Source organism: Ipomoea nil, unplaced genomic scaffold (genome assembly GCF_001879475.1).
Source record: "Ipomoea nil cultivar Tokyo-kokei standard unplaced genomic scaffold, Asagao_1.1 scaffold1978, whole genome shotgun sequence".
Classification (NCBI taxonomy): Eukaryota; Viridiplantae; Streptophyta; class Magnoliopsida; order Solanales; family Convolvulaceae; genus Ipomoea; species Ipomoea nil.
Genome location: NW_017618406.1, coordinates 1884523 through 1902805, shown reverse-complemented (window position 1 = coordinate 1902805; position 18283 = coordinate 1884523). Strand labels below are relative to the sequence as shown.

General features: G+C 28.5%; 2 protein-coding genes across 2 annotated transcripts; both read left to right on the top strand.

The window, feature by feature from the left end:
- Positions 1–4074: 4074 nt before the first annotated feature.
- Positions 4075–5667, top strand: LOC109147227 (F-box/FBD/LRR-repeat protein At1g13570-like). Its single transcript, XM_019294857.1, has 3 exons — positions 4075–4966; positions 5071–5238; positions 5326–5667. The coding sequence occupies exons 1-3, from the start codon at positions 4886–4888 to the stop codon at positions 5665–5667; spliced, it is 591 nt and encodes a 196-aa protein (XP_019150402.1). The 5' UTR covers positions 4075–4885.
- On the top strand, positions 4223–4774 carry LOC109147228 (F-box/FBD/LRR-repeat protein At1g13570-like). The gene has a single exon (XM_019294858.1). The coding sequence runs from the start codon at positions 4223–4225 to the stop codon at positions 4772–4774; it is 552 nt and encodes a 183-aa protein (XP_019150403.1).
- Positions 5668–18283: the final 12616 nt, after the last annotated feature.

Sequence of the window (18283 nt, the reverse complement as noted above, 5' to 3'; positions counted from 1 at the left end):
AATCACGCAGTCTCTTTGAAGAAACGTAGATATAACACACACAAGTTTTACAGTCATTACAACTCACTGTAACTTGACACTATAAATGCCATGTGTCCGTATCCATTAATGAGCACGTACCAAGTAAAGCCCAAACTTGTTTGAAGCGGCCACACTTCATGCTCACAGAGGCTAATCTTTTAACTCATGCACTGCATCTTGCATTTTTTCAAAAGATCAGTTAAGAGTAAAAACTCATCCCTACAACAATGCAGAACCAAGCATCACCTTTTCTTTGGATACAATTTTAATTAAACTTTTGATGCTTGCAATCACAAAATGAAGTACTCATCTACATTGAACTCAAGGTCTAACGTAATAACTTAGACGTGAGTTGAGCTTTCCTTCACTTGCAATTTTAATTTAGGTTTTCCGTATCCCTTCCGATGAACCATGTCCCTTGCAATGACTCTTGCAAACGGATCCGTTAAATTAAACCGGGACCGTACAAAGTGCAGTGCTACAACACCATAACTTAGGAGCTCCCACACATAGCTATATCTCATGCCTATGTGTCTTAACTTGCCATTATAACTTATTGTTATATGCTTTGGCCAGTGTAGTAGCGCTGTCACAATGTACTAAAACTGGTGACATCGGTTTTGGCCAAACCGGAATCTAAATAATCAAATTCCTTAGCCAATCAATTTCTTGCATGTCAAAGCCAACACAAGAAATTCAGATGCCGTAGTTGAAAAAGCAACTTTGCTTTTAGAAACCCATAAAACAACACCTCCTCCAAGCAGAAATATCCATCTACTAAATGAGGAACAAGTTTCATGATTAGACATTCAACTGGCATTAGAATATCTTTCCAGAATGAAAATTTCTATTAAATATACTAAACCATAATTAATGGTTTTATTCAAGTATATCAAAATTTCTTTTAATCTCATCCACTTAGCCAACTGAACATGATGATTGATAGAATTTTAATATTCTATTAATGAACTGGAGAAATAAAATATTCAATTGATTATACCGGAACCCCCTTTATAGGTTCCTAGTCAATAAATATTTATTTCTTGCAAATTCTATAACATGCATCACATTCTAATTTCTGTTGTTTTCTTTATTATTACTATTATACGGTAAAATCTTGAAATATTAACATGCCATATTTAATGACCGTGTATCGCACGCGAGACTTATTAGTTTAGTATATAGAAATGATGAAATTTTTTTTAAAAAAAAAAAGAAAGAAAAGAAGACTAGTCTAACAATATGATTTATGACTTATAAGTTTATAACAGTATGATTTAAATTAGTCTACTTGTATGGTTAATTGTACTTTCAAATCTAATTAACCATTAACTAAAATTTTTAAAAATTTCATTAATCAAATCAAAATATTTTGAATAAAAAATGACTAATTAAAAATTTTCAGTTTCATCGATTAGTCGTGTTTTTTCACTAAATTGTGTACACCCCTAATCGAGGTCCAGAAATCTTGCTTATGAATTTCAATTATTCTCATGACCTAATTAACTTTTGGGCCTCAATTTCCCGGACTCAATTGGCTTTAGACCTGGAGTCCATTCCGCCTACAGGTTTGGCAAATTACACAGTCTACATAGCTGTGTAGACCACAGTCCAAAACGACGTCGTTTTGACAATTAAAAAATTATGTTAGTAAATAACGACGTTTATTCAGCCGGTATGTGTTAGAATAATGAACCTTCTGGGGTTAGATGATGCATTTATGAGTTACAATAATGTACTTTATGAGTTATAAAAATGTATGTTGCAGCATTGGAGTTAAAGGATGAAGCAATGGAGAGGAATATGTAGGTCGCGTAAAAATTTTTAAAAAAAAATTGCGACCCACGTCTCTAACTTAATGACATCATATCTTCTTAAATGAGAGACAATATCATTTTGAACGGTGGCCCGATCCACAGAGCTGTGTGGACTACAGTCCATTGCACACAATAATGATTGCACAGGTTTAAACCAAGATGAAAATAGATGAGCAATCATCATTTAAACCCAAAAAGATGAATAACATTTCAGTTCCCTTCGATTACCGTAATTGGCAATGGTCCAAACCAAACATCATAGTATAGGAGTTTCGTAATCGGCAAGTGATTAAGTTGTATGAGTTAAGTGTTTCATGTAGAGAGGAGCTTGCCTTTGTTTTGCATGCAGTTGCTTCAAAATTCCCCCAACCTATGCAAGTTGAATATTGCGACATAAGATGGTGTAAGACACGAAACCTATGGACTATATATTTGGCAATCATATATGATTGTTTTCTTTTCAATTCTTTGTTAATTTCTTCATAGTTGTGTTGTAGCTATGTTCTTGTGATATAACAACGGGGTACAAGACTTTTCGAGGATCTAAACAGTTACATTATTAAGTATGAATGCATTTTGATAGAAACAAGATTAGCAAGTATGAATGCATTAATTGTGTGGGTAGATGTATTTATACATATATTTTTTTGAAGTTATTATGTGTATTTATATTTTATAAATTATATTTTATTATTATAGCTCTATCTCTATCTCTATCTCTATCTCTATATATATTAAAGCATAATGAAGTATGGAAAAAAGTTTATTGTGTTAAAATTTATTGGTAAAATTTTATATTTAATATAATTTGTGTATATATTCATTTAAACCTCAATTATAATTAATTTGACTCCACATATATAAAGAGGAGAAATTAGATATAAAATAAATATAGTTCTTACATAAATAATCTTTTTTAAATGAATAAGTTTTTGGTGGAGATTTTCGACAAATATCGCATGTTATTTCATTTACAAGTTTTATTTAAATACGTTAGTTATAATTAAAGTAGTTATTTCAAATTTAAATTCCTTTCAAAAAAATTCAAATTCAAATAATAATACAAGTAACAATAAACTTTAAAATCAACATAATAATAGCATAATTAAACTTTTAAAAATATTACATTGTATAATTATACTTACACTTTTAATCAAACTAATTCTGAGCTCAAGAATTCAAGTATGTTTTTTTTAAAAAACAATTACTTTTTTTTGCTAATTCAGACGATGTCAAAAATTTAATTGATAAATTCATTAAATTAATAATAATTCGTGCGATGCACAGAATAATTACTAGTATATGTATATGTAAATATATAAGCATAAAACGGGACTATTACTAGTATGTAAATATATAAGCAAAAATCTCTAAAACTAAAATGAAATCCCTAGACTCAGTCGTCTCTCCACTCTTCTCCACCGCGATTCTCCACTCTCCACTCAGCTCCACCGGCGGCCGGCCTTAGTCTTCTCTGTCTGGCGTATGCTACTCTGATCCGTTTCCCTTCGGCTTTCCTAACCCAGACCAAACATCACAGGCGAGGGTTTCTGTCACTTTTTCCCAATCTCTGTTTTCTTCCCAACTCTTAGCTTCCTAATTTCCTTTTCAAATGAAGCTTGTATTTTGAGCTTGAACATTTAGCACAGTGATGTATTACTAATAGCCCACTGTCGCCGCCAAGGGCCCAAAGAAAAGCCTCGCAGTATTCTGTTCGTTCCAAACGCAAAACATCCAGGCAGTAGGCAAATTATGCTGTGCATCCGTACATACGGATGCAAAAACGACGTTGTTTTAATAAAACGCGCCTCTCTTTTTAAAAAAAAAAAATCAGGTTCGATTCCCAGCAACAACATATGAACTAAAATTTCATAATCGATGAACTATAATTCCATAATCGATGAACTATAATTCCATAATCTAATCTATGAACTAAAAATTCCAGAATGAATGAATTAAAATTCCATAATCTATAAACTAAAATTTCAGAATCGATGAACTACAATTCCATAATCGATGAACTATTGAACTATATTCCATAATCAATGAACTATAATTCCATAATCTATGAACTAAAATTTCAGAATGAATGAACAATATAATATTGTTGCTGAGAATCGAAGCTGAATTTTTTTTAAAGGGGAGACGCGCGTTTTTTAATAAAACGACGTCGTTTTGGCATCCGTATGCACCATGCATGGTGCGTACGGATGCACAGCATAACAATTGCAGGCAGTAGACAGTAGATAAGGCAAGGGTTTCTAACACTTTTTTCCCTAATCTCTTATTTCTTCCCAAATTAAACCAAATTTCTTTTGTTTCCAAAACCTTGTGGGCTAAATTGGAATGCAAATCGAGCTATTTTAACTTCAGTTTCCAGTTTAATGGCGAGTCATCGGAGAAAATTCAAAGAGGATGCAGGAAGGGACGTAATAAGTGAACTGCCAGTGGAAGTGAAAGAAAGGATTTTGGAGTGCTTGCCTACTCGAGACGCTGCCAGAACTGCTTTGCTCTCTACTCACTGGAATGAGGTTTGGTTGCGGCATGGACGACTTGAGTTTGATAAGGACTTCTTGGAATGCCTCGATGAGAAAGGTATAGCTCTGATTAACACAATAAATGATATTCTCATGCTCCGTGCTGGACCGGTTAAGAAATTTACTCTACACCTTGATTATGCATCGCAACCTCCCCACCAGTCTGATTTAGATCGGTGGTGTCGTTTTCTTTCGAGAAATGGTGTACAGGAACTTAACTTGTATATTTCGTGTAACCATAAGCTTCCATCTTGTGTATTCTTGTGCCGGACAATTAAGCAACTAAGTCTGGGTGGTTTCATTTTGGATTTGTCGATCCCTAGTTGTATATTTCCCAGCCTCACTTCATTATTTTTCAATAATGTTGACTTTAGTGACAATGTTAAGGGAATTGGCTAATGTGTTCCTAATCTTGTGGAGCTGTTTTTCTGTTGTTGTAAAGGGATCACTAATTTTGAGATCAGTAGTACAAAACTTGAAAGATATATTGTTATTGGTTCTCTGTTTTGGATGAAGCTTGATGAATCTAGATGGTTCACGCGTTATTTGAAAACAATTAAGACCCTTTGCTTAGGTGCCCATTTCTTGCCGGTGAGAATTTCTACTTTTGCATTCTCTTATCTTATGCAAATGGATTGATTATTAGGATTGACAGAGTTCTTTCAATGCTCATATAATCTTTTTGTTTTTTGAAGTGTAAAGATGCAGAAATAGCGACAGTGACATTCCCAACAACAATAAATTTGCAAGTGATTGAGCTGTATGATTTAAGTGTTTCATGTGGAGAGCAGCTTGCCTTTGTTTTAAAGTTGCTTCAAAATTCCCCCAACCTATGCCAGCTGAAGATTGGGGCATTGAATTGTGTAAGACACTTGAAAACTAGGGACTATATATTTTGCAGTTGTTTTCTTTTCCTTATTAATTTTCTCATGGTTATGGTTGTGTTGTAGCAATGTTCTTGTGATATAACAACGGGTACAAGACTTTTGGAGGAACCAAACAGCTGCATTATTAAGCAACATCTGAAGATTCTTAACACAATCATAATTGTCGGGTTTAGTGGATTTACACTCGAAATGCTTTTTGTGAAAATGCTGCTCTCAAAATCTCCTACACTAGAGAGAGTTGTTATTATGGAACATGGTGATACTGATATAGAAGATGCCTCCGAAGATGTCAATAGCTGGCGAAAGGAATTGTTGTGTTTTTCTCACGCATCTCCGAAAGCACATCTTGTTTGCACTGAAAATGACGACTCCGTGCTCGAACTATTTGATTACTTGTGGGTTTAACTTTGTAGGAATTTAGTATGATAAGCTCCATGGGTTTAGTTTGGATGCAACCTATAAATGTAATTAATGGTTGTGGTGGAAGTTGAAACCTTGTATTATGTTGTAATTAAAGTATTTTGAATCTATAAGCATTGGACTCCAAGAATATGATGTTCTTCTGATCTTTTTACTTTTGTTAATTGTACTAGATTTTACCTATGCAGGTCTTTCTTATGACTTCATTCAGAACTACTCCAAGCATGTTTCAAACTCATTTGTCAGTGTGTAGGATACCAAACTTGTTTAATATATTCCAAAACAACTTTAAAAATGACACTAACAATAGTGAATTGAATTTGTGTATTTATATTAGTAAATCTATGTATTTATAGAAATGAATTTATGCATTTGTAGCAAATTTATTTAAAGTAACGAAGGTTGTAGTTGGTTGTAGTGGCTTATTGCCTTGTGTACATACCCCTGTAAACATCTAGTGGATTGGGCCGAAGTAAGTTGCTCGACAGACGTTGGGCAGACGTGAGTTGCCTGGCAGACATAGGAGATGTCACTCCGAACTGTTATTTCTTACCTTTTAATTTATGTTGTTCATTCTAAAATTACTTATTAAAATTGTGCGTTAATTTCAAACCTAAAAACCAAGTAGAACTTTAGTTGTTTTCTTGCATTCAAGATCCACAGCACAAGTAGAACAGCTCTGGTTTGGCTGCGTAGTTTAGAATTAAATAACATCATTATTGAAACAGATTGTTTAGTTTTTTCTTCAGCTTTTAATTCTCGTCAGTCTGATTTTTCTTATGTTGGTTCGATTGTAAAGCAATGTATTCAACTTGCTAATGACATAGGGACCGTTCAGATTCGCCATGTCAAGAGGTCAGGGAATCGCGTAGCTCACGTTCTTGCGCGGGCGACGGATTCGTCATCTATCCTAGAGTCGTGGTTAGATAACCCACCTTCGTGTATCGCTGCTCTTATGAGCTATTAATGAATTTTATTAGTTGATTTTCAAAAAAAAAAAAGATCCACAGCACAATTTCAATGATCACTACCTACATTACAAAATGCAGTTTACAAATTTATTATTAAAAAAGAAATTAACAAAAGCATTTCATAATCTGTATGATTTTAAATAGAAAGGGTCCACCCCTCACCTTTAATTCATAATTTTGGCTGCTTTATTGACTAATTGGAGGGAATGGACTTTCAATAGCAAAGTAGAAGGAATGTAAGAAAAATAGTATGCCTTTGCAGTTTAACATAAGCAAATGGTGCCAGAGTTAATTACCTCACAAAAAACTCTATAATTCATAAGGAAAACAAATTGCCTCTCTCAATAGACTGCCAATAGAAAAGCATGAGAATAGAGCCAACTAACCATCATCAAATAAAAAAGTATAATCATTTCACATCTTCAAAGTAAAGGGAATACAGTTCGTAGCCTCATGTTGATTGTAACTGCTGCAAAACAGCAGCAGAAGAAAGAGATTAAAATGCATAATCACTTCACATAATTTCTTAATTATTTTAACTTAGACTACACAACATTAGTGAAAATTCAATCAACCTACAATAACTCCTAATCAAGACATAAGAACACATTCACAAGACTTACAGAAGGAAACATATTGTTTTCCCATGATTTCAATTATGAAATGAAATTCATTCAGGTTAATTGCTCAATTTGACTAATATTGTCTTTAGAAGATCGAACAGCTTTCGAAAAACCATAAAATCATTATGCAAACCTACCCAAACACACACATAGGGGTGAGCATCGGTCAGTTTTCGGTTAATAACTGAAATAACCGGAAAAAATTCATCCCTCGTGTAACGGACCGAAATAACCGATTCAATACTCATAACGGAACCGACCGAAAACCGAAATTTTCGGTCGGTTATGATCGATTATTTTTAACCGAACGTTATTACTGAACGGGCTGTAATTTCTTAAAAATATTAGCCTAAACTAAAAAAATTTAACACTAAAAACACATTACTAGTTAAAACATTCAATCACATAAAGATTTCAAAATCAAATGTCCATAAATAATAAAAATCACAAGTCTAACAAACTAATAGTTCATTATTTAAAATATGCTCCAAAGTCTAAATGAGCTCACTGCTCACTGCCAATGTGCAAACTATTAAAAATTAAATGTTTAACAATCCATAAATTCACTAATATGTGATGAAGCAATCTATTACACAGCGTACACTAACTCACTAAGCAGTAAGTAATTTATTTAATTATTTAGAAGTTATGCAGTAAGCAACTACTGAGTCACTAACTACTAACTAAGTGGTTAAGGGAATTAGATTATTTTCTATATCAATGCGTGTTCACTGTGTTGGGCACTTTCAGTTTGGGCTTAGGGGCTAAAAGCAAACTAATATATTTATATAAATGAGTATTAGAGCTTATAAGGTATTAAAATGTATGGGCTTGACTTCGGTTTTTCGGTCGGTTTTATTTTTTTCGGCCCAAAACCGATAACCGATCGAAAAACCAAAATGACCGAATTATTTTTAAGGTCATAACCGATAACCGACCGAAAACCGAAAATTTCGGTCGGTTCGGTTATCGGTCGTCGATTTTTCGGTCGGTTTTCATTTATTGAAATTCACCAGTAGAGTTTTACTAGAGGTTGGCGTTTCAGTATTTGATTTTTTTTTCCTTGATAAAGAATATGCCATTCTTTTCAATTTTAAGCATATATTTTCATAACTCTTTAAAAAAAATTGCAGTTTTAACCCATAAAGCAATAAAAACTATTAAACTTTATTAAAATTTTATTTATTACATAGTATTTTAGCATTTTTTTAATATTTTTTTAATTATAATATTCTACAGTATTGATATTTCATTTGTAAAATAAAAAAAAAAAAATTGATTTTAGAATGTTTGTGTAGGGAAAATATGGACAATGTACCACACTTTAAGATGACATATTTAAGGAAGAAGGTATTAATTTATGTATTTTTCAAATGAAACACTAAAATTGAAAAGTCATAACAATAAAGATAATAAAATTATAAAATACCCATGTATAGTACTAAGTAAAATTTGAATAGAGTTTAATAATTTTATTCTTCTAGGAGTTAAAATTGGAGTACTTTTTTGAATAGTTAGATTAGTATATTGTAATGGTAAAAGTTAGAACTAAAATAACTAACAATGAAGAATTTATGGACAAAAAATACATTTTTCCAATTATATATTTGATAGTGTAAGTTGTTGAATGTTGACTATGATTCATAAGAGACTTCCGTTGGAATTAACTCATGTGGAAAAAAAAAAATTTGAAAAGATGAAAATAACCTTTGTCTAAAATAGGATTTTACCGGAGAAATGATCGAAAGAACTAAAAGTGTCTAAAATATAAAAATTTAGAGTGTTAAATGACAAAAATATTAATCTAAGATTAAATTTGAATTATCACCAAATATAAAGGACTTCAGTTGAAATTCCTTCTTTTAAAAACATAAGAGAAATAGCATTCCGTTTCCCTTGGGTTTTCCTTACCCGCAAAAGCCTAAACATCAGAGGTGAGGATTTCTAATCTGTCACTTCTCCCCCAATCTCTGTTTTCTTCCCAACTCTTCGCTTCCTAATTTACAAAATCTTGCAGTTGAAGAATAGAACGATTTTAGCATTTGATTCGACTGGAGCCTCATTGTTCTTTCAATTTAATGGCTCGAAGTCGTTGGCGACTCAAAACTGTAGCGGATGCAAGTAGGGATTTAATAAGTGAGCTGCCAATAGAAGTAATGGATAGAATTTTGGAGTATTTTCCCACCCAAGAAGTTGCCAGAATTGCTCTGCTCTCAAGGCACTGAAATCATGTTTGGTTGCGGCATGCATGGGCGGCTTACGTTCGATTCCGAATTCTTGCAAAGTGTCGAACGGTGCCAAGATGATGTAGGTAGAACCCTCGTGAACATAATCAATAATATCCTCTTTTTTCGTGTGGGATCGATTAAGAAATTTACTCTACAGATTAAAAATAAAGGCGCATTTCATTAGCTTTTTTTGCATGACTAAACGTTACAAGTTATCAATGTCATACAATGGACTACTATCCTCCATTACGGGACATGCCTCATCATCATCAAGAAATTCAAATTTCCAAATAGGTCCATTGTGCTACATGACAATTTTGTTGATTACATAAATCCCAGAAAATGGCCACACATAACCATTATAGTCATAATCGTAAGTGTAGTCAAAGAAGAAATAGTGTCAAGAATCTGTACCCGAAGTTCACTGATTTTATCTCTCTCTAACATAATTTAAATAACTTTAACATATGCGAATTAAAGAGCAAATAAATTAAAACTAAAACGCCAACTATCATGTAGTGTGATGGCATCCCGGTTACCTAAAATGTTTGAGAAAGTATAGAATAGAATTTAAAACATATTCTTAAGCGGGTGGACATTCAAATTGAAAGTAAAGTAGAAGAGTTAATTTCACCATAGGTCCTTTGTCTTTGGTGGCAATTCCAAATTTAGTCCCATACTATCGTCATTTTCATTTAACATCCCAAACTATTATTTTTTGGACACTTTTAGACATTCTAATGACTTTTCATTTTTTTAGTAAGGACATTTTTGTCTCTTCATATTTTTCTTTTGTTATATTTTTTTTGGTTTCAACCGATTTAATTGGTTTAGGACTTTACTAAAACCGGTTGAAAAATATGGTTACTAAAAATCACAGGCAACCTAAAGTCCTAAACCAATTAAACCAGTTGAAACTAGAAAAATAACAAAAGATAAATATGAAAAGATAAAAATGTTGTTACTAAAAATAGAAAAAGTCATGGAAGGACTAAAAGTATTCAAAAAATAATAGTTTGAGATATTAAATGACAAAAACGATAATTTGAGACTAAATTTGGAATTGCCATCAAAGACAAATGACCTCTGGTGAAATTAACTCTAAAGTAGAAATAAAAATAATAATTCAAAATTCATATTCAAATTATATTGCTTAAACACTAAATTTCTAAAACATGAATTTAAAATGAATAAATGAATAGCAAGTTAGCATTCAAATTGTATAAACCCTATCATTCACTCCAAATATGCAAAATTCTAAACTTTTTGCATTTTCACAAAAAAACATTTCAGAGTGTGAATCCCACCAAATGATTCAATCTTGATTATTGTGTTAAGCATTTTCAATTGATGGACGAAAAATACATTTTTCCAATTATATATTTGATAGTGTAAGACCGTAAGTTGTTGAATGTTGACTATGATTGATAAGGAATTTTCGTTCGAATTAATTCATGGAGAAAGTAAAAAAAAAATTGAAAAAATGAAAATAACCTTGTCTAAAATAGAGTTTATCAAAAAGAAGAAAGGTCAAAAAATGTTCACACTTACCTTTGTTAGCTATTTGTTATCTTCCTCATTGACTTACAAAGAGAATTCTTCAAATAGAGTTTGTGAATAATATTCTATAGGATTAGTTTAGGTGTATACCATATTGGTATATTAAGATTTGAAGAATAAAATCTCAATTAATGACTTAACCATATTGGTATATTAAAATTTGAAGAATAAAATCTCAATTAATGACTTAACATAAATAAAACTCATAAATCTATATATATATAAAAGTAAAATCCTCCTAACAAATTTTCCCTCCAAAACTTTTGTAGTAAAGTTTATTTGGTAAGTAAATGCCAAATGGAAATTAAATGAAATCTATTAATTGTTATATTACATAATTGGTAATGGTAATATTATGTCTGGTATTATATTCTATAATATAATTGAAAATATTATTGTTCAAGTATAATAAAAATCTTATGAAATAATGTAAGCATAATAAAATAATAATAATTATAATAATAATAATAATAATAATAATAATAATAATATTATAAAAACCATATAAATTTTCTCCCAAAACTTAGCGGCATTTATATAATATCTTAATTTTTTAATTTAATTAATTATCAAAATATTGAAATTATATATTATATATTATTCATTTATGTGTAGACATACTTATTACTGTATATAAAGTAAATTAGGTAAATATATTCTTCAAATATAAATTAAGTATCTATATATAATTTTTTGGTAAGCAAATGTAAAATGGTAACTCTAATTTTAATCGGTAATTGGTAATTGGTAATTGGTAATTGGTAATATAATAAAAACCATAAATGTTACCCTTAATTATATCTAAACACCTATATATACATCACATTCTCTTCAATACAAACAGTACCAAGTTACAAAGAACCTAAGGGAATATTCTCTGAAACTGCATAGCAATGGTGTAGAGAACAGGGACCTTCAAGAAGAGGAGGAACAAGACCCATATTCTCTGCGTATCCAGAAGAGCTGTTGCACTACACCTACACATTTTGGTAAATCTCTGTATCCTTTTTCAACTCTTTTTTTTTAATAAAGAATAGAAAATCATATATACCATTGGTGAAATTTAAAATCTATCTACATATATTATCTAAACTATGATTATATTGATCATATATATCATCTTCTTCATCATCAATCTGGACGAGTTTGCTCAACCCATTTAAAGGTATTTCTCTAATACCTTATCTCAATCCATTAAAAGTTGTTTATTATTGGACTCTGGGCAGGATTAAATAATGCACTATTCATAGTGATAGAAAAAAAACTGACCAATTATTAGTGGACTCTGAACAACTAGATCTGCAGGTCATTTGCATGAGAGGGGACATCATTGAATGAGTTTGGACTATTAATATTTTTTTTCCTGATGTGACGGTCCTTCCAGCACCAATAGGAGTAACACAAGGATTTGGAGCCATGGCAATGTGTCGAGGATCATGAGTAGTGCTCCTTGACAAAAGCCTAAAGCAACAGCATATGAATATGATAGAGATTTAATTATTTTAATTTTTATTTGATAAAGATTATTCTCTAACCAAACAATTAGTAATATTTACGATTTATTGAACCAACCTTCATATTTTTGGTCAAATGAGTACACATGATGGAATATATGTTCATTGCACGAAATCTTAATATTCATTGAGTTTCCAAATCGTATATTGCATAAGAATTATTTTACCATAATATGAATTGTAACTAATTTAATAAATCTAAATATTAACAAGTATGTATGGTAATTTTATGTATGTTAATATTATTTCATATGGACGTAATATCATAATATGATTTATAACCAATTTAAGAAATCTATATTGATAACCAGTTTAAGTATGTATGGTAATTGTATGCATGGTATTAAAAATAATAATTACGTATGGTATTATGTATAGTAATATTAGGTATGATATTTATTATGTAATGCGTAGTATTAATTAGGTTGTACATTTATTCTTTTCATATTCTCATATGGACGTAAATCCATAATATGGTATATAACGAATAACCAATGTGGTGTGTATATATATATATATATATATATATATATATATATATATATAATTTTTCACTCCTTATAATAAAATAATAATTCAATAAAAGTTTTATATAAGTAAATAATCTGTAATATTTATCTTAAGTATAATTTGTCAAATTAATCAATTTTAATTTGAGAATGATTATTTTCTAACCAAACAATTGGTAATATTTACGATTTATTGAACCAATTCATATATGTTTTTTTCCATCCAGACTAATTTTAATGGTCAAATTAATAATAAATTTTATTAGTTATTAATTAGCATAATATTAATTTATTATGCATAATTATTGTATAAAAATAAATTACCGTTCAAATGAGTACACAAGATAATATACATGTTCATTGCACGAAATCTTAATATTAATTGAGTTGTCAAATCGTATATTGCATAAGAATTATTCTTACCTTACTATATACAATTACAAATTTATTCCAAAATTCTGAAAATTAAATAAGTTAGAAATCTAATTTTAAGTATGTATATCCTGTTTTTTCATTTTTAATTTATACAACTAATTTATTAATTTATATACACAATTTTTTGCTGCTTTTAATAAAATAATTCACTACATTTTTTTTTAGTAAGTAATTCCTCTAAGCAAATAATCCGTAATATTCCCTGATATACTTTACACAATTTAATCATTTTTTTTATTTTTATAATTTCTAATTTATTAAATAATATATATATATATATATATATATATATATAATTTAATATAGATATAATTAGATAAAGCTTATTTTTTGACCAAACAATTGGTAATATTTATGATTTATTGAACCAATTCGTAAATGAGTCAATCTATACTATAATTAAAAACAAAATCCTATTTACTTGATTTTCCACCCAAACAATAGTAAATAGTAAAGGTAAATTTAAAAAAAAAAGAATGGAAAAAAAGAACATAAATATTTCACAATAATATTCTACATCATCTGTTAAAAATGGAATGGAAATTAGGTAAACTGAAAAAATAATTGAATATTAATAATTGATTGAAAATTAAAAATGAAAAAAGGAACATAAATTAGGTTAATTGAAAAAGGAAATAAATATTTATAATTGACTAAAAAAAATGATCCATAATTGACTAAAATGGAAAAGGAAAATGGTCAAATTATTACATTTTAATTTTTTACAATAATATTACACAATATAGTACATCAAATCATAATTATGTCATAAATCTTTCACAATTTTAAAAATGGAACAGAAATATTTCAATAATAATATTTTACATCATCAAGTAAACGTAAATTAAAAATGAAAAGAAAATATTTAAATAACAATATTCTACATCATCAATAATAAAGGCATATTCTAATCAATAATAAAGTTAAATTAAAAATGCAATGAAAATTAAAAATGAAACGAAAATATTTTAATAATAATATTCTACATCATCAATTAAAAATGGAACGAAAATTGGGTAAAATATCACTACATCTGATATTCTAATTGGCTAATTGACCAATTGACTGAAAATAAAAAAGAATAACTTGCTGAAAATGAATATGATATTACTAATTAACTGAAAATATAAAATGAAATGAAATATTAATAGTTGACTGCAAATAAAAAATGATCTATAATTAACTAATATGAAAAAAATAAATGGTTAGGTCAATGCATTTTAATTAAAAATTGATGGAAACTAAAATTTGACGGAAATATTTCAACAATAATATTCTACATCATAGATAATAAAGGCATATTTTAAACAATAATAAAAAATTAAAAATGCAACAGAAATATTTCAATAATAATATTATACATAATCAATTAAAACTCGAACGAAAATTAGGTAAAAATATCATTGCATATGATATTCTAATTGACTAATTGATTAAAAATAAAAAAGAATAATTGGCTGAAAATGAATATGATATTACAAACTGACTTAAAATATAAAAAATCCCTAATTGACTAATATTCTACCATTATATATTTTCACTCGAGTCACCCATCATGATGGACTGAAGGTGTTAGCTATAGACGATGATGGACAAGATTGTGTTGCTACTACCAATGTCGAAAGATGTTTCAATAATGTGTACATACAATCGTTGACATTTTTTTTAAATGACAAATTTGCTATATATCTAGACAAAAAAATATATATCTTCCATACAAATGAATTAAGATAGTAATTCATTCCTATAACTGAGTTGCTTGAGAATGAGCACATTTGACTAATTTATAAAAAAAAAAATACTAAACAATGATAAATAAAATCTCCAAAATTACAGCACCGCATGTGTACATCTACACATTAGCTATTAATTTGAGCAATCATTTGCTCAAATTTAAGCAATGATAACATCAAAACACATAAATAATCTAAACCATATGTTCAATTGCACTATATAATATTTGATGTTATAATTTAAATAATTATATATTGATCCAAATATTCTTAATATATTACAACAAATCCATTATGTACATCGAACGGGTGAAAATACTATTATTCTAATAATTTTTCTTTCCTTCTTTCGTGTAATTACTATGCTAATGTATTTAAATATTGAAAGAGAATTCTATAAAAAGGATCCTTAACTCACTAAAATTCTATATTATTCTTAAAAACAAAACCCCCATTTCTTACTTACCCGCCCAAACAATAAAAAAAAAAATTACCAATTAATAATACTAATAATAATTAGTAAAAAAGTTAGTAGTAAAATAGAAAAAAAGATCCTTAATTCACAAAAAATAGAAAAGGAAACGGGATTCACTAATTAATTAAAACTAACAATAATCAGTAAAAAAAGATCCTTAATTCACTAAAAATGAAAATATAAACGGAATTTACTGATTATGACTAATAATAATTGGTAAAATAGAAAAATAAAAAATGAGTCTTAATTCAATAAAAATGAAAAAAGAAACGTAAGGGTGTGAAAAAAAAGGTCATAATAAGGATAACAGTAAAAAAAAAAAAAAGAAAATTCTACCAAAAATTAGAATAATTAAAAAAGTTTCTTAATTCACGAGAAATAGAAAAGGAAATGGAATTCACTGATTAATTAATAGTAATAATAATCAGTCAAAAAATTAGCAGTAAAATATGAAGAAAAAAAAAAGATCATTACTTCACTAAAAATGGAAAAATAAACGAAATTTACTGATTAATACTAATAATAATCAGTAAAATTAAAAATAAAAAAGGATTCTTAATTCAATGAAAATGAAAGATTTTTTTTTTTAAAAAGGGGTCATAATAAAAATAACAGTAAAAACAATCCTACAAAAAAATTGAAAAAAAAAGATTCATAATTTACGAAAAATAGAAAATGAAATGGAATTCACTGAATAATTAATACTAATAATAATCAGTAAAATTAAAAGTTAGCATTAAAATAGAAAAATATAAAAGGATCCTTAATTCACTAAAAATAGAAAAAGAAACGAAAGTCACTAATTAATACTAATAATACTCAGTTAAATAGGAAAATATAAAAAAATTCTCAATCTATACCATTATTAAAAAGAAAATCCTTCTTCCTTACTTTCACACCCAAACAATAGAAAAAGAAAAAAAATCTATAATATAATTAAAAACAAAATTCTATTTACTTGATTTATCGCCCAAACAATAGTAAATAGTAAAGGTAAATTAAAAAAAAAAGGATGAAAAAAAAAGAACAAAAATATTTCACAATAATATTCTATATTATCAATTAAAAATGGAATGGAAATTAGGTAAATAAATAAGTATCTATTCAAACATATTTTCTCAACCAACACCTTCACTAAGGCTCGATCTCATGACTTCCCACATAAAAAAGGTCACTACATGCCATCTGAGCACAAGGTGCTTGGCAACAAACATTAGGTTAATTGAAAAAGGAAATAAATATTAACAATTGTTTGAAAATAAGAAAATATTCATAATTGACTAAAACAGAAAAAAAAAATGGTCAGGTCATTGCATTTTAATTTTTCACAATAATATTACACAGTATAATACATCAAATCACAAGTATGTCATAAATTTTACACAATTTTAAACAATAGAATGGAAATATTTCAATAATAATATTCTACACTATCAAGTAAAGGTAAATTAAAAATGAAAAGGAAATACTTCAATAATAATATTCTACATCATCAATACTAAAGACATATTTTAAACAATAGTAAAGGTAAATTAAAAATGTAGCGAAAATTAAAAATGAAATGGAAATATTTCAATAATAATATTCTAAATCATCAATTAAAAATGAAACGAAAATTTGGTAAAAATATCATTGCATTTGATATTTTAGTTCGCTAATTGATTAATTGACTAAAAATAAAAGAGAAGTAATTGGATGAAAATAAATATGATATTACTAATGGATTGAAAATTTAAAAGGAAATGAATACTAATAATTGACTGCAAATAAAAAATTATTCATAATTGACTAATATGAAAAAAATAAATGGTTAAATCATTGCATTTTAATTAAAATGGAAGGGAAACTAAAATTGAACGCCAATATTTCAATAATAATATTCTACATCATAAATAGTAAGTGCATGTTTTAAACAATAGTAAAGGTAAATTACAAATGGAACAGAAATATTTCAATAATAATATTATACATCCTCAATTAAAAATGGAACACAAATTAGGTAAAAATATCACTCCATGTAATATTCTTTTTTGAATGCTACTAGCTCTATTACATTGTAGTATCTGTTCATATACTTTCTCAACCTACTGAAACACAAAGAGTTAATAACGCCTCCACTGAGGCTCAAACTCACAACCTTCCAAATGGAAGTCCAACCCGGATACCATTGGACCACATAATTCTGGTACTCCATGTAATATTCTAATTGACTAAAAATACAAAAGAATAATTGACTGGAAATGAATATGATATTACTAATTTATTTAAAATATAAAAGGATCGCTAATTGACTAATATTATACCATTATATATTTTCACCGAGTCACCCATCCTGATCAATTGAAGGTGTTAGCTCTAGACGATGATGGACAAGATTGTGTTGCTACTACCAATGTCGTCTACAAAGAGGTTTCAACAATGTGTAAATAAAATCGTTGATATTATATTTTTTAAATGACAAAATTGTTATATGTATAGACAAAAAAAAATATCCTCCATACAAATGAATTAAGATAACAATTCATTCATATAACTGAGTTGCTAGAGAACGAA